The sequence below is a fragment of the Artemia sp. Qi Xiang Cuo genome, chromosome 6, assembly GCF_049724085.1.
Source record: "Artemia sp. Qi Xiang Cuo chromosome 6, ASM4972408v1, whole genome shotgun sequence".
Taxonomy (NCBI): domain Eukaryota; kingdom Metazoa; phylum Arthropoda; class Branchiopoda; order Anostraca; family Artemiidae; genus Artemia; species Artemia sp. Qi Xiang Cuo.
The window spans coordinates 23,271,409-23,288,040 of record NC_142799.1 but is presented as its reverse complement, the minus strand read 5'-3'; the positions used below and the strand labels follow the sequence as shown (position 1 = coordinate 23,288,040).

The 16,632-nt window shown below is 36.4% G+C and overlaps 1 protein-coding gene across 3 annotated transcripts in view; it reads right to left on the bottom strand.

The window, feature by feature from the left end:
• The window catches only part of LOC148951004 (serine/threonine-protein kinase 32A), a 368,633-nt gene that overhangs the window by 270,530 nt on the left and 81,471 nt on the right, over positions 1-16,632 (bottom strand). For all 3 annotated transcript variants that reach the window (XM_089090551.1, XM_089090550.1, XM_089090549.1), the window contains 2 exons: positions 11,759-11,814; positions 3,616-3,781 (listed from right to left, as the gene is read on the bottom strand). In XM_089090551.1, the coding sequence (XP_088946677.1) occupies positions 3,616-3,781; positions 11,759-11,814 (222 nt within the window). The remainder of the gene's footprint in view (positions 1-3,615; positions 3,782-11,758; positions 11,815-16,632) is intronic.

The window sequence follows — 16,632 nt, the reverse complement described above, 5'->3', positions numbered from 1 at the left end:
TCCTATAAAGGGGGATAGAGCACAACCCTGCTTAACTCCTGATTTAATACAAAACCAGCTGCTAACCTCATTTCCTACCTTAACAGCAGCAGTGTTATTCTCGTACATAGCACTAATCACTTTAATGTATTTGTCTGGTATACCATACAATGATAAAACCTTTACCAAAGCTTTTCTATCAGCAGAATCGAACGCTTGCTCATAATCTATAAAACTGAGGACCAAAGGTGTTTGAAAACTTAGGCACTTCTCAATTATTAACCTAAGAGTTAAAATTTGGTCAACACATCCTCTAACTTTTCTAAAACCTTACTGCTCTTCTCTTAAAACTTTGTCTTCGGCATCTCTCAGTCTAAAAGTACCATATTACTAAGCAATTTGCTACCTACAGACACCAGAATAATGCCTCGATAATTACGACACTCACTCTTATCACTTTTCTTATAGAGTGGTTTAATTAAGGTTTTCCTAAAATCGTTAGGTACTTCCCCTTTTTCAAAAATCGAATTCATAATCTTCAATAACTTATTTTCTAACCTCAGAGCCATCATATTTAAGAAACTCGTTTACTACCCTATCAGCACCTGGAGCCTTATTATTCTTTAATCCTTTTAGTACTGTTGCTAATTCCTCCTCACAAAACAAATCTTCCATCACATCCAAGGTATCATAAACTTTTTCATTTTCCTCTATATTTTTTCGTGCAACTCTATCTCGGTTAAGCAAGTTCTCAAAATGTTCGGCCCATCTCGCTTTAACTTTTTCCTCATCGCTAATTGCCACCCCATTCCTATCTTTAACTGGGAAAAGTCCGGATTGACTACTACCTCTCAATTTGTTAACGTGCCAGTACAATATTTTACTATTATGCCGTCTAGCTGCATGCCTGCATTGATATGGAAGCATTAATGCCTACCTTTTCATGAAAAGTTTGCCCCTCCCCCCGAAAAAAACCTTCCATTGAAATTTTATCCCGCGTCAAATCTCCCTCCCTCTGAAAATTACCCCTGGAAAATTCTATCCTCGCTGCAAATCCGCCCCCCCCCTCCAAAAAAAAAATGTCCTGCGGACGATTTTTGCTGAAAAATTCTCCTTAGCATACTTTCATTTGAAAAAAGACCGGTATTACATTTTGTTTCTGATCATTTTTTCGGGTCATGCCAGAAATCCTCCTTTGCAAAATATTTTAGCGTAAATCCTCTCCCCCCCCCAGTAGAAAGTTTCTCACACAGGAAATTTACCCATGGAGAATTTTTTTGCGTGATACTTTTCCCATGGAAAATTTTTGCTGCAGAATAAACCCTACCCCTCCCCCCAAATACCCACCGACCCCACTGAAAATTACCCCTGAACAATCCCCCAGAACATTTCCACGTTTAAAAATAAGTCACCAAAGAGAAAGTGAGACAAATAAAACGAATTTCGTCTATAAATTCTAAGAAATTTCCCTAGCGTAAATTTTCACCTGGAAATCCCATCCCTGGACACTCCCCACAGGAAAAAATTCTTCCCGTTGTACCAGCCCCTTCCCCCAAGAAAATCTCTAGTTGCCCTCAAATCCTTTTGGTCATATAAAAATAGCGCTAAAACTTTAAATTCCATTCAATTGAGTCCTCTACTGATGTTCTAGTACTTTTGGTTTAATACGATCATCCCTGGGAAAAACAAGAAACAAAACAACAAATAAACACTCATCAGTGATCTTCTTCTAGAAAAAAAAAAATATAAAATTCCACATTTTTGCTGGCGGGAGCTTGAAACTTCCGGGACCTTTTTCGAAAATCAGGAAAATTTTCACAGGCTCGTAGCTTTTGAAAGGTAGCATTAAACTTAATGATTCTTTTGTATTTGGAATCCGCATTAAAAGTCAGTTCTTTCGGTGTACCTTTTGTTATCAAAATTCTCTTTTTTTTAGGGAAAGTACCTAAAAAAGGTACTATTTGTTTAGGTACTATTGGGCCGAGTCGCTCCATTACACTTCCTTACCACAATTGTACATACTTACAACAAATTTCCTGTAGTCAATATAGGATACTAAACAGTAATATTTAGATATTATTCACCTTTTGCAAATCTTTAGAATACATTTTGAATGATGCCACTTACAAAAGGTAGCAACTGCTAATGAAGTGAAACAAAAAGCGTGTGGCTCTAGCCAGTTTTTTAGGAACACAATTTTTATTTTACATAGACAGAAAAAGTATTTAATTGAATTAAAAATGTGAAAGAAGGAAAGTGCCGAGTCAGAGACTCTACAGCATGGATTTAAACAAGATTAATAATGATTGCATATCGGTGGATGTTTGCTTCTGTGGATTGATGAGAAACTGATTCTGAATCAAGATATTTACAAACTAACTGATATTTCTACGAAAGAACTATTAATAAATTTGTGCTGTTTCACAATTTTTAAAGTAATTTTTTTTATTCTTTATAAGCTTTGATTAATCAGTCTTATTAAGACTAAATCTCATTATCAGTAACAGCACGGTGATTATTGCATAATAAAATGATTTCAATAATTACCTTTTATTGTTGAGCCGTATATTTTATTCGGCATATTTTCACGTATTTTTTTTATGCATATATTTCTTGTAAATAGTTTTATTAATTGTTGCATTAATTGTAGTGCTATTAAAATATACAGATGTTTTATATACCATAGCATGTGGGTATGTTTTTTTTTATCCAGCTTAAGCCAAAAAAAGATTTCCATTCATTAAATTCAGAATTATATTAGTCACAATTATGCTGATGCACCGAGGCTGCAGAATTAGTGAATTGCTGACTATAGTAATGATACCTAGGATCTTAGGACATCAAACTTTAACTTGTATTCATTGAATCTTAAAACAGCTCACTCTGCCTCCATTAAATTTTGATACGCTATCTTCACTGATGAATTTTCGTCAGTAAAAACTTGATCAACCAGAGTAGAAATGTTTTTACGGAGCTTGACTCCTATGCGTACTAAGCTAATCGCTTTCTTGCAACTTTAGATTCCTACAGCTTTAAAACATAATCTTAAGCAGTAAAAGAAAACTAACTCTATTTCTTGGAACAACTTGGTCATTTTAGACAAAACTAGTTAAGTTTCAAGCGCTGGCTGCGATATTACTAAGGTCTACGCTTTCAGCCCAGTGCTTAAGAATCAATAATAAGGACACTTTATTTTTGAACAATTGCGCAAATAAGACGAATTGTACTAATACAGCTAAAGCAGAACACCGCCCAATTTTTTTCTCATATTAGTTACTGGTTCAAAATAACTATTGGTCAAGAAGGAGAGGGAGGTGGGACCTCTATTAGTCGCCCTATATCCTTGCTAATAAAGCATCTATAAAGTGAGAAGAAGGCAGAGTCCTCTTACGAATTGAGACAAAGTGAGATCTGCTTCCTACTATTTCTGCTTAAGTTTCCCATGCTATACAATTCTTAAGATTTTTAGTGCGCCAGGAGGCAAACTTACTTGGAGGGCAAACTTACTTGAAGGGAAAACTTACTTGTAGGGCAAACTTACTTGGAGGGCAAACTTACTTGAAGGGCAAACTTACTTGGAGGGCAAACTTGCACAGAAGACATTTCACTCTCAAAGGATGTTAAGTAAATTTGTACCTTGAAAAGAGAACCAAAGATTAACTAGGAAAGGGTGATCCAATTTGCTTAATATTTCCACTTCTCTGACCACATTGCGCATTGCACCCTTATTTAGACATTGCTCTTTGTTCATATATTTCATAGCATACATTTTCTTGTTCCGTTTCATTTGAACTATGCATACCTGAAAACAAAATATATAATATGGACATTTTAATATTTGAGCTATCAACACATGAAAAGTATTTCAGCTGGCGGTGGATCCAGGGTTTTCGGTGGGGATTGGGAATTCTAAAAACTTTTTATCTTGCAATACCTGTATAACTGTGAATTTGAAAGTATATTTTCCCACTCCCAAGGCTGTGACCCCTTCTCTCCCTTCTTCTTGGATCCACCAATAAGTTCAGCCAATTTTGCCGAGCTAGTCAATAGATTTTTATCTAGGCAAAAGATAACAGATTATTCTGTTACTGCTAAAAGTTGCAGTAAAACAAACAAAAAACGGCGTCCGGGGCAACCAACGATCTGACGACCGAGAATCTCGTGAATGGAGACCCTTTAACAATGTTGACAACTCCGAACCCGGGGGCTATGCTTTCCCCTAAATTGATTTTATCTATTGGAACCCTGAGAGTTAGGACACTTGCTAAACAAGGCAAAATAGATCTTGCCCTAAATGAACTAAACCGATATAAATGGGATATTGTGGGACTTTCAGAAACACACCAGCACTGGTGAAGAAAGGATCGGCAACACTAGTCTGATAGTGTCTGGGAGAACCGACGGTGTACATCACCAAGGTTTTAGGTTTTTTATGTCGAGTAAAGCACAAAGATCACGGATTTCGGTAACGTCTGTGTCAGAACGGTTGATTATGTTACGAATGAAAGGATCACCGATCAACAGCACGATCATACAAGTCTACGCTCCTGACTGCAGCAGACCAGATGAAGAGTCAGACAATTTCTACCTTCAACTGCAAAGTCTAATTGACGCAGTTCCCAAAAAAGACCTTGTTGTTGTCATTCGCGACTTCAATGCTATTCTTGGTAACGTTTCTTCTGGAAACGAAGATGTTATAGGTAAATTTGGCCTTGGGCGACTTAACAAGAGGGGAAAACGCCTCATTGAATTTTGCAGAGACAGTTATCTAGTCATCACCAATACTCTCTTCAAAGACAGAGAACGTCGTGAGGCGACATGGAACTCACCGGATGGAAAAAACCCGCAATCTTATTGATTACATGCTCGTCTCTAGGCGATGGAAATTGTCTGTGCTAGATACTGTCACCTTCGCAGGTGGTGATTTCAACAGCGACCATTCCCTGGTCATGTCTGCACTAAAGATACGCCTGAAATCTTCCGCAAAGCTGAATAAGAGACCCGCTCGTTTCAACACACATCTTCTCAAAGACCCTCAGGCCTTCTTTTTAATATTCCTGTAACTCTGTCTAAAGAGGATATCGAAAAACTGGTCACAGACTCCTCTAAGGTCATCAGCAAAGTAGCGATATCTGCCCTAGGAACCAAAAAAGTGATAAAAAGCCTTGGATGACCAACGAAATTATTTATTATGTGCTGAGAAACAAAACATAATAACAGGTCAGACAGAGAGAGCAGGGACATATATAAGCAGTTGAAGCGTGCTGTAGAAAAAGCCACCCGTAGAACCCATCTCACCTACATTAAAGACAAATGCGAACAGTGTGAGTCTGATTTTAAGAAAGGTGACTAATACTTCCTGTATAAGAGAGTTCGTGAGCCTACAAGCAAGAAAAGTCTCAGTTTTTGTGCACTGCTAGATAAAAACGGCTCCCAGATACAAAGCACAAAAGGTATCCGATCGAGATGGATGGAGCATTTCAAAGAAAAGCTAAATTCTGATATCCTTCCAAACCCTGCTGTCCTTGACCTGTTTCCTGTTACTGGCTCAGACCCCAGCCCAGCTCCTCTCCGTTCTGAGGTCGAGGATGCCATCCAAGCGCTGAAGACTTACAAGGCCTCTGGTCCGGACGGAATACAGGCAGAACTGCTAATAGTCCGGTGTGAACCACTTATAGATCTTTTCCACAAGATTGTATCCGTTCCCTGGCAAAAGGGTCATTTCCCAACTTCTTGGTGCGAAGTCACAATTATTCCGCTACACAAAAAGGGGTCAAAGGCAATATGTGATAATTACCGTCCTATTACCCTAACAAGTCAAACTGCCAAGATCTTCACCCGAATTATACTCCAACGGATCGTAGCCGTGTCATCCTTAGTCATCCAAGAATAGCAAGCCAGTTTTCGCCCTGGGAGATCGACCGTTGACCAAATTTTCACTGTTCGCCAAACTTTAGAGAAATATCTGGAATTCGGTCGCGACCTGTATCAGCTCTTCATCGACTTTAAGCAAGCATTTGACCTTATTTGTAGAAATGGCCTAGGGTATATCCTCCTCGATTACGGAATCCTACGAAACCTAGTAGATCTTATCAAAGATATGTACTCCAAATTTGGGAGTCGTGTCATGACTAGTGAAGGTCTCACTGACAATTTCCAGACTTCCGCAGGTGTCCTTCAAGGATGCCTCTTGTCTCCAGAGCTGTTCAACCTTTTCCTCACGGCAGTCTTATCCCTGATGGAAACAACTTGCAGCGCACATATAGGGGGTGTTTAGACAGATAAGCTAGCCTACGCCGACGATATTGACGAAAAGGCTGAAACACCCGAGGATCTACAAGCCGTTGCTAACAACGTCCTAGAAGCCACTACTTCTTTTGGAATGATCATAAATGTATAAAAAACAAAGGCTATGTGCCGCTCACGAAAGCCGCAGGATACAGTTAAGCCAGACCTGAAACTTAATGGAGAGAGTATCCAGTGGGTCAACGAGTTCCCTTACCTCGGTAGTCTGATCACCAGCGACAACAGTCTATCAAAAGACATTAAAAGACATCTAATAATAATAATAATTTATTCTTTACCAGATTTAAATAAATTTATTTTTAGTAAAAAAATACAAGAGAGAAAAAAAAATAAACAAACAAAAAAAAAAAAAAAAAAAACAAAAAGATACATTTATACCAAAACAAAACAAAAACAAATAACAAAAAATGCAGTCTGCAAACCCGCTAATTTGGTGGTTAAAAACTAAAGTAGAAAAAATTTTCTATTGAATACGGCTACTTTGTCTGGCAAAACAATTTACAATATCCGGAGCGTCAAAAATCCTCATCATCTTTCTATTACTGTATCTGCGAGGTAGATACAATAAAAACTTGCAATATCTAAAATGCACAATTCTAATATCGCTAATATCCCCTGGCCAAAACAGGATGTGAAGGCCAGCTGGGAACAAAACTGCATGGTCACAAAAATCCGAGTACAATTTAGGCGATGCTTTTCTGTTAAACCTTCCCCTGTTGGGGAAAATTTTGGCGGGCCACAGTGTCATCTTCACTCTAATATCCCACCCGGTTTGTCCCAGAACCGCCGTACACTATGAGCTAATACTTGAAAATATCTAGCTTGCTAAGTAAGAGCATTTTACGGACACTAAAAAAAGCATACGTATTGTCTAGGCAGTGTCTAAACTAAATACTAAATATTGGAATTTATAAGCGTTGAGGCTTAATCCAATTTCCCCATACAGCCGCAATACAAGTAGCACATTCTTCATTAGTGTAAACTTTGACCTGCTAACAAGCAGAAGATCATCCGCATATGCAAAATAGGAGGCGTTTGACAACCCTGAAGAGTAAGAAAGCGGTATCATATTTAGAACATTCAATAAACAAGCTTTAAAAATATGAGGTGAAAGCACACTACCCTGACGGACCCCAGATCTAACTGGGATTTTTCCAAAGGCCGGGGAACCCTGCCTCAACTGAATAAATGAACTCTGGTACCAAAACCAAAGTACACAAATAACTGAATTATTCACTCGCCAAACGTGCCAGAGAAAAACATACCTGAGAGTGACAAACAGTGTTAAAAGCTTTAGATAGGTCTAACACACAAATGTGAACTTCCATTTTTAAACGATGTGCTTTTTGTAACACCTTTGCAAGTATACGGTGAGCATGCTGGCATCCTATACGTGACTTAAAACCGAACTGATTTGCGTCATAATCCACCTTATCTTGAATAAATGGGAGCCGTACATATTCAAATAGTTTGCTTAAATTACACGCTACAGTGATAGGGTGGTAGGATCCACAATTAAGCGGATCCTTCCCTCGCTTCAGAACAGAGGTAACAGTACCACAAAGGAAAGAATCAGGCACTAGTGAGCTACTAACACATATCTGAAAAAGTAGTTGCAGATGATTAATTAACTCGGGAGAATCAATTCTTAAATGTTCAACACAAATTCCATCCAAATCAACAGACTTAGATTCTAGTTTTTTAATGCTTTTCACAACAGACTCAGCACTAATAGGGATAATATCTTTCTGGCGTAGTCTACGCGGAATAACTGAATCAAGCAATCTACAAAACCTGGAATGAACTGCATAATTTACTGTACTGAAAATTGTCGAGTAATGACTAACCCATGAATCACCAGGAATTAAACTGAACGAAACAGTCGGGTTTAGCTTACTAGAATTCAACACTTCACTCCATTGCCGAGGACTTTTCGAAAATTCCTTAACCTTATATCAGACGCTTCGCAAGTAAGATTTGAATTCAGATTTGTTTTTTTTTAATATTAAATACATGACCCGAGGTGGAGCGGCCACACGCATTCCATATCCGAAGCCACATTTTTGCCCGATTTTTCACAATTTTTAACTTAGGGTCCTCTTTCCATAAAGAACTTCTAGTTTTCGAACGAATACGCGAAACAGGGACAGCTATGGCCTCGGCTTGTTTAAGGCAGGCCATAATCTGAGAATAGTAAGAATTAAGTTGTGATCGAACATTAGGCGAGAGGACACTGGTACAAAGTAAATGGTAAGGAACTGTCACAGATGAGAGCAGAGTTGCCAAAGTACAGATATATAATGTCCAGTTAGCTTTATTCCATTCACGCTTATCATACCATTTCGTGCCCTGAGCAGAAGATTCACACTGATTCAGGCCAGAAGAATGCGAAACAGAGACGGTAAAAAAGAGGGGGAGGTGATCATAATCTCTTTCTTCATCATGAACCTCGACACTCGAGCATATCACACCAGCTGAGCAAACACAGGGGCCTATATCAGACACATATCCACTATTATGAATATGCGAAAAATCTGCACTCTTGGCTACTATCTGATATCCATCTGGCAAAGACTGAAGCACAAGATCAGACCGAGTTGACTCTCTATTTATGTTACAATTTAGGTCTCCCACTATGATCCACTTAAAGCTATGTCTTTCAATATTCCGAAGGAAATTCTTCAGAGAAGACACAATCTCAACCTCGCGAGTTCCAATTTCAAGGCCCTTATGCCCATATGGCGAAGCAAAGATTTGTCTCTGCGGCTTAAGACACGAGTTTTCGATACCCTGATCATCCCCATCGCAATCTACTCATGTGAAGTATTGACGCTGAAGGTAAAGGACAATCGTCGACTCGCAGCATTTGAAACTAAGTGCCTCCGCCGCATCGCCGGGACCACTTACCTTGATAGAATCTCAAATGTCGAACTTCTCGAGCGCTTTAAAGTACAACAAACAATTCTCATGAAGATCCAGCTCCAGCAACTTCGATGGCTCGGTAACGTACAACGGATGAGTCGGTCCCGTCTCCCGAAAATCACCTTCGAAGGCCAAATTCACGGTTCGTGTCCTTGTTGTTGTCCCCCAAAAAGGTGGGAGGAAAACTTTGCACCTCACCGCCTCTCGGACCTTCTTCGCCTAGCAGAAGACCGTGAAGCATACAAAAGGCACATCCACACCATTACGAAGAAAGAGGACCCAAGACAACCTTCAAGGATGGATGGGACTTTAGTCAAGTAAGTCAAGTTATGGTTTGACTTAAATACGGATCTAAATTTTCTTTTACATACTTCAAGCAATTTTTTATGCTTCAAATACATAAATATTTATGGTTTGATTTAAATACGAATCAAAATTTTCTTTTTCGTATTTCAAGCAATTTTTTGTGTTTGTTTGGTTTGAAGTGTTTGTTTTTGGACAGGAATGACGTATATTTTTTGTTATGGTATTGAATTCAGTTTTCCTATCGCCTTATTCAATGGTACAAGGACATTCTTACATTGACTGTCTTTTAAACCTATGGACTCAGTTAAAGTACAGCGGTATTTTTACAAAGTGATAATTCTAAATGATGATAACAACGGTGCCGAAAAAGTTTGGATTGCCACCTCAAATTCTAAAATAATTTGCGAAGACTTAGTCTTAAATCCTCTCAGCATGTTTTCTCTTGGTTTAAATAACGTTAAGGTCTTTTAAAATCAATGAGGATATTCTGTAAAATCAGCTCGGTAAAGCTCCTCCAAGGTAATAAAACTCTTACTATCTAAAAGACTGAATTAAAAAGCACTAAAAATTACTTTAAGCAAAATTCCTATGTTTTTCGGATAATACACAATGTGTCTAATAATTCAATGTGTATTTTAGCAAGTCATGTCTCTTGCCCAGGATTGCCTGGACGTTGGTCTTCGGGAAGACGGATAAGCTATCGTCAACCAACAAAGGAAGCAACTAAAATTAATAATTAATCAATAACTGAAAACACATTGGCAAATTTTAATGCAGAGGGAGAGAAAGTGATTTAGATAGCTCCTACAAAAATAGTAATGGATAATAATTTCCAAGTGGCTCGTGCAAGAATAGTAATGAGCTTGAAGGTCATTAATCCTTATATCTTAATTATGTTTGCAGTGGATTTTAGAAATCAAAGGTTAAAAAGCAGGTTAAAAGGTTAAAAGCAGTTGCTCGACTTCATTCTAATAACCATTGGGTTCCCCATATTTCATACTATATTTCCATTCTTGCAGAGTTTCTCAAAACATTCTATCAGTTTTGCGCGATTTTGACCACGCAAATACGTGCTTGGACAGACAAACTGGAGCTGCTTCTTGTAATAGTCGAACTTCTAGTACTCTAAACTATTTTTTTTACAAGTTTTTGTATTCCATGGAATAGGCACTTCCATTTTGCAGTTTATGCGCTTTTTTTAGCGCTCTATTGCGTGCTTCAGAGCAATCATTTGCCTTTCATTTAGCCATCAATGGCTCCATATCTTAAAAGGTATTGTCAGAAGTTTTGATGGTCTGTAGAGAGACTGGTAAACTTGCGCTTTTATTATCGGTTCGGGTGCTCGCAAAGGTAATTTCAAGTGTCAGCGTCAGAGCTTTCTGTCACCATTGGATTTCCCGTACTTTAATCTATATCTCCACTAATTCTGGTGCCTTTTGGCAGATGTGCACGATTCTAGTGATATTTTACGTTTAACAGCCGCACTAGAAGCACATCCACTAAAAATCGAAGAAAATGGGTATAAAAATGGAGAATATAAGGTCTCAATGTTAGGCTTCCCGCCAGACCAATTTTTAACAATTAATATGACTATTAGTCCAAGCTATTGGTGGGGAGAGGGGGAGAATTGAGGCAGGAAGAGGCAGTATGCACTTCTTTAACTTTCCTGGGCAGAAATTGTCAATACGCATCCCTTATTTTAGGCACCTTAAAAAATTTTTTGTTCCTAAATTAGGAAACTGCTGACGACATTTTAGATAAAAATAAAAGCCCGACCTGGGTACCCGACTGGGTACTGCAGAACTAACTTTGTGTCTTACCGATTTTCATCTTTATTTTACTGATCTCACCTAATTCTTGTTAAATACACAGTTCAAAGCAATTTTTAATTTTTACCAGTAATGCGATACACTTATATTTCAGCACAACAGTAACTGCAACCTGGTAAATAGTGAACCATGATCTTTAACAGCCGAAAAGTGTAAAGAGGGTTTTAAAGGAGCTATCAAGTGGAAAACATGTCCCATGTGACATTACTTTGAAAATAATGCTCTTCTTTCACTTTCAACTGCACAACCGTTTGAAATTGTGAGTTATTGTGTAAGAGGTCCCCAAAAACCCTTATAAAATTATTTATAACTGAATAAAAATAAACAATTGAAACTACAATTGTTACAAAATTTTGTAAACAAAACTGATAGCCTTGGTATGTAACAATAGTAGAACAATTAGAAATGATACTTACTTTTCCAAAACTGCCTTTACCAATAGCACGCAAAACTTCAAAGCTATCCAGTGAAACTGAAAAATTAACAAAAGAATTATGAAATCACAGGACATTAGTCGTTAGTTGAACTGTCCCTTAACTAGGCCTATCTGTTATTGCAAATAATTAATGTAATGAACTAGTAAACCCGTCAATCTGCTTACTTTTAGGTAAAACATGTCTCTAAACGATTTTTTAAACCTGAAGAGCTATACTTTAGAATTTAATGTCCAAATAGAAAAGTTGTCAAAATACTATATGACTCAATCGAGCTTTATTAGCAATATTTTCAAAAGAGCTTTCGAAGCTTTTAATTCTGACTCCATTTTCATATCGATCTATTTGAAGAAGTAAAATACAGCACAAAATGTTAAAAATATTTTGAAAAAACATGTTTTAAAACAAATACCCTTATATTTTTAAAACATTAAATATGGCCCGGATACTATTTCCAAAAAGTAGGATTTAAACCTAGGAGCATTTGTATTATTGAATTTTTTTTTTTTTGAAGCGAATCACCATTTATCTGGCTTTGGTATTATGTGTCAGAATTACTTACAAAGTGCCGTTGAACTACTTTGTACACAGCTAGGGGTTGGTTTTGGGTGAAATATGTATAGACAGACAGTAGAAACATACTTGTGAAACTACCCAAAAAGCCATCTACACAAATAATAATATATATATTTTTTTCAGGTTGTTTTTTTTCTCTTTTTTCTTCTTATTTTCTTCCGTATTATTTTCCCGGGTCTAATTTTTTTTTTTTGGCTTTTACTTATTTGGTATTTTTCCGCAATAAATTTTTGTTATTGAATTAAAGCGCCAAACTTTTCATTTTGAAAAAGTTTTGTCGGCTAATATAGCAAGGGATAAATACCCTGATTCCTCTTGAGTAATCCTTCGGCAACTTCGCTTTAATGCGTATATTGAAGCTTCTTATTTAAACCCTAGTGAAGTGGAATCACCGTGTTGTTGCACAAGGAATTGTCACCTGAAAACTTTATATGAGTATGTGCTGCAGTTCTTTGTGATTCTTGCATAAACTAGCTTTTGCTGTTGAAAGTTTTATTATTCATGAATGTCCCCCTTCCATTCCCTATTAGGCTGCCCTCCCCTAAAGATATCTGATCAAATTTGGGAATAGCCATCTTATTCAAAATAGTCGAAGAGTCAAACAACTATGCCTCCAGGATTGAAATAACCCCCCTAGCCCCTGGGGCAAGTGTTGTAAGGTATATAAGTTGCCAATTGTTTATATATAAGGTTGAATATTTTGAAAATGGGACATGTTTGATCCGGTATCTCCAAAAAGACTAAGGATATTAAGATAAAACTTTTAGAAAATGTTGAGAGGATTTGAAGCAAAATCAAGATAGAGTGTATGCAGGAGGGTTGTCAAAAGGGTGCAATAGCAGAATCTAAGGAATAACTAGGGGTATTAAGTTGAAACTTTAAAGTTATGATTAGAAGTATTTTGAAAAGAGAACGAAGGGCAACCAACCCCCCCCCCCCCCTTCCTGTTGCCCTCTCAGATGAACTCCTCTTAATACTAGTAGAAATCTTAAAAGGTCATTTTATTCCAAATAGTTACAACGTCTGATAGCTTTGCTTCCGGGGATGCCACACCCCCACAGCCCTCGGGACAGGAATATAAATTATGCAATTCGTCCGTTTTTACAAGATTTATCATTGGGAAGGGGGGGGGGTTTGATCCTGGGTGTGTCCGAAAAGGCTAAGGGTATTCAGGTGAAATTTTGGAGGATGTTTAGGGATGTGTTGAGCTAAATCAGAAGAAACTATCTGAATCCAAGTTATCAATAAGGTGCATCTGTAACATATTAGCAACGATTATGGGTATTTACTTGAAACTTTCAGTGGTAATACTACTACTACTATTGCAGTTGCAAATGTAACGTGCTGCGATTGCAACTACTTCCGACTGCAACAACTTACAACTGTGATTAAAACTGTTTTTAGCTGTTACTAAATCTAATTAAGACTACTTTCTTGGAATTTTGAGGGGGGTGTTGAACAATATCAAAACACACTTCGTGTGTTCACCAACATCTCAGGAACGGTTGAAGGCATTACGTTTAAACCTTCAGGGCACGTTTAACAGTGCTTGGAGGACAAAGAGCCCTCCTTGTTCCTTCTAGACCCCTTAAACACTGTTGAAAATTATGAAATAGCCACTTTGTTAAAGTTAAAAGATCTAATAACTATGCGTCTGGGAGGGATGTTAAACAAAATTAAAAGACATAATTTGCATCCAGGTTATCAAAACAGTTCGTCTGCAACGTCTCAGGAAAGGTAAAGAGTATTAAGTTGAAACTTTCAGGGAATGATGAGGGAGATCTTGAACTTAATCAAAATACAACTAAAAGTATGTGCATCGCGGTTGTCAAAATGCCGTAGGTGCAATATATCAGGATTGGGTGACTTTCAGGAGTAGTTGAACTAGATCAAAAGATACTTCGTAAAATGGTATGCGCAATATGTGAAATATCCCAAGAACAGTTAGGGGCCTTAACTTGAAGCTTTCAGAGAGTGTTGAGGGGGGTGTTGAAATAATTCAAAAAACACTAATTAGAACTAATTAATTAGTATCAATATTTCAATTAGTAAGTCAAAGACGTGAAAACTGGAGAGCTATTAACCAATAACAAACTTTGCCAAACAAAAACGAACAGAAACTAATTTTTAAAAAGTCAGACTTTTTTTTAAGAAAACTAAGAATCATATTAAACTTAAGACCAGAAAAAACAGTCCTAGAACAGTTCCAACTCAAGACGATCAAATATTACAGTTAGAGAATAAACGAAACCAAAACTGAATAGAAATTAAAATAAATGATCATAAAGACAACAGATACTGACATAAAGACATAAAGACAAAAGATACTGATTTAGCTGAATAAAGAAATCTTAAAACAAGTAAAAGTTAAGTGTAATATTCACGCCAGACTTAAAACAAGGATTTTAGCTACTGCTCCCTCCCCCCTCCTCTAGCCATTAAAAGTTCTAAAGCCTAATGGTCATTTTATTTTACTGAAAACAAATTGTACTATATACATTTTTTTTATAAATAAGTAATTTTGAACAAAAAACCCTGAATTGGTGAGTTTTCAGGGATTAATATTATCTTACATTAAATATTCAGTTTATTTTCTTTAGTTCTTTCCATTCATCTTGAAAATTAGAGTGATTCATTTTTTATTGTTCATCTGTGTTTTGAAAAACAAGGCAAACTGGTCAAAATACAAAAAGTTTTCAATAAAATTCAGTGCAATTTACTGAAAACAAACTATACTGTACACATTTTTTTCTAATTTCTAATTTTGAAAAAAAAACTTGAATTACTGAGTTTCCAGCGGTTAATATCATCATACATTAAATATTCGGTTTATTTTCATTAGTTCTTTTCATTCATCTTGACTATTATAGTAATTTATTTTTTATTGTTCGTTGGTGATTTGAAAAACAAAGCAAACTGGTCAAAATACAAATCTTTTTCAGTAAAACACTAATGACACAATAGGTCTTGGAACTTTAAACGATTAGAGGGGGTGAAGGGGGTAGTAGCCAAATGCCTGTTTGCATTAATTTTTGTTCGTTTAAGATTGACATGAAGAGTCATTTTAGTCTTACTTGTTTCAAGATTCATTTATTCATCTATATCGCTATGTGTTGTCTTTGTGCTTGATATGATCATTTACTTTAATTTTTGTCTGTTTTGGATTTCATTTATTCTTTAATTGAAATTTCTGGTCGGATTAAGTTTGAATTGTTATACAACTTTATTTTTGCTGGTCTGAAGTTTTATGTGGCTTTTTACTTTTTTTAAAATCCTTTTTTGAATACATTTTCAATTAATTGAGTTTGGAGGTAAAAAAAAAAGTTGTTATTTGTTTTGTACATAAGTCTCCTAGCGCCAGATTAACAGATTTTCCGCCTGGTTTATTTGCGTGGAGATAAGGGACTTTCCAGAAAATGGTTGCTAATGATATTTTCTCTTTAGCATCTCTTCTAAAGTGTCTAACTAATCATTCGGCGATTTTAATCGACAATATTTCTTTCGGTTTGAAGTTTTTGATTCGCAGTTATGCTAATATGGCTCCCTAGATTGATTTCACAAAAGCTACACTAATTTAGCTAATCCAAACCACAAAAAAAAACACCCTAAATGTGTGTGTGTTTTTTTTTTCATAAACAGACATCCTAAAACATTTTTTCAACTTTGCAAAATACCCAAATGTGTAGTGTGTTTTCAATAAAGCCCTAGTTTTGCATAGTACTACGGGAATATAATTAGTCAGTTTCGTTACACAAGTTTCAGAAATATTTATTGCATAGGTTGAGAGACAATAATCATTGTTCGTTTAAACTTCTGTTTTTGTTCTTTACTTTCATGCAGAAGACTTTTTTTATTGCGGTGGTACAGTTTTTAAAGGTTTTTTCTTTCTTTTCTTAGAATTGTAGAAATCATCTTCTGCTGACGATTTTTATGGGGTAGTTTAAGATCAATAGTTTACATGCCTGGAATGAATATTAAAACTGGCTATTTGGAAGAATATTTTGTTATAAGTAATCTTTTTTGAACTTAGTTTTCAAGAGTCACTTGTTATTTTTTTTCATTATCACAAACAGGTTGAAAACAAAAACTGTGTGGGTTGCTTTTAATTTTTTTTTTTTTTTTTGAAAATAAAGATTTCACGCGTAGCTTCTTTTATAACGCTGTAAAATTAAGTAAGAGCTAATAAAAAGAGGTAAATAGGGTCATAAAATGCACATAAGAAAGATATTAGCGAAATAGAAATTAAATCAACAGGGATCGATCGCACAGGATTGTTAGAC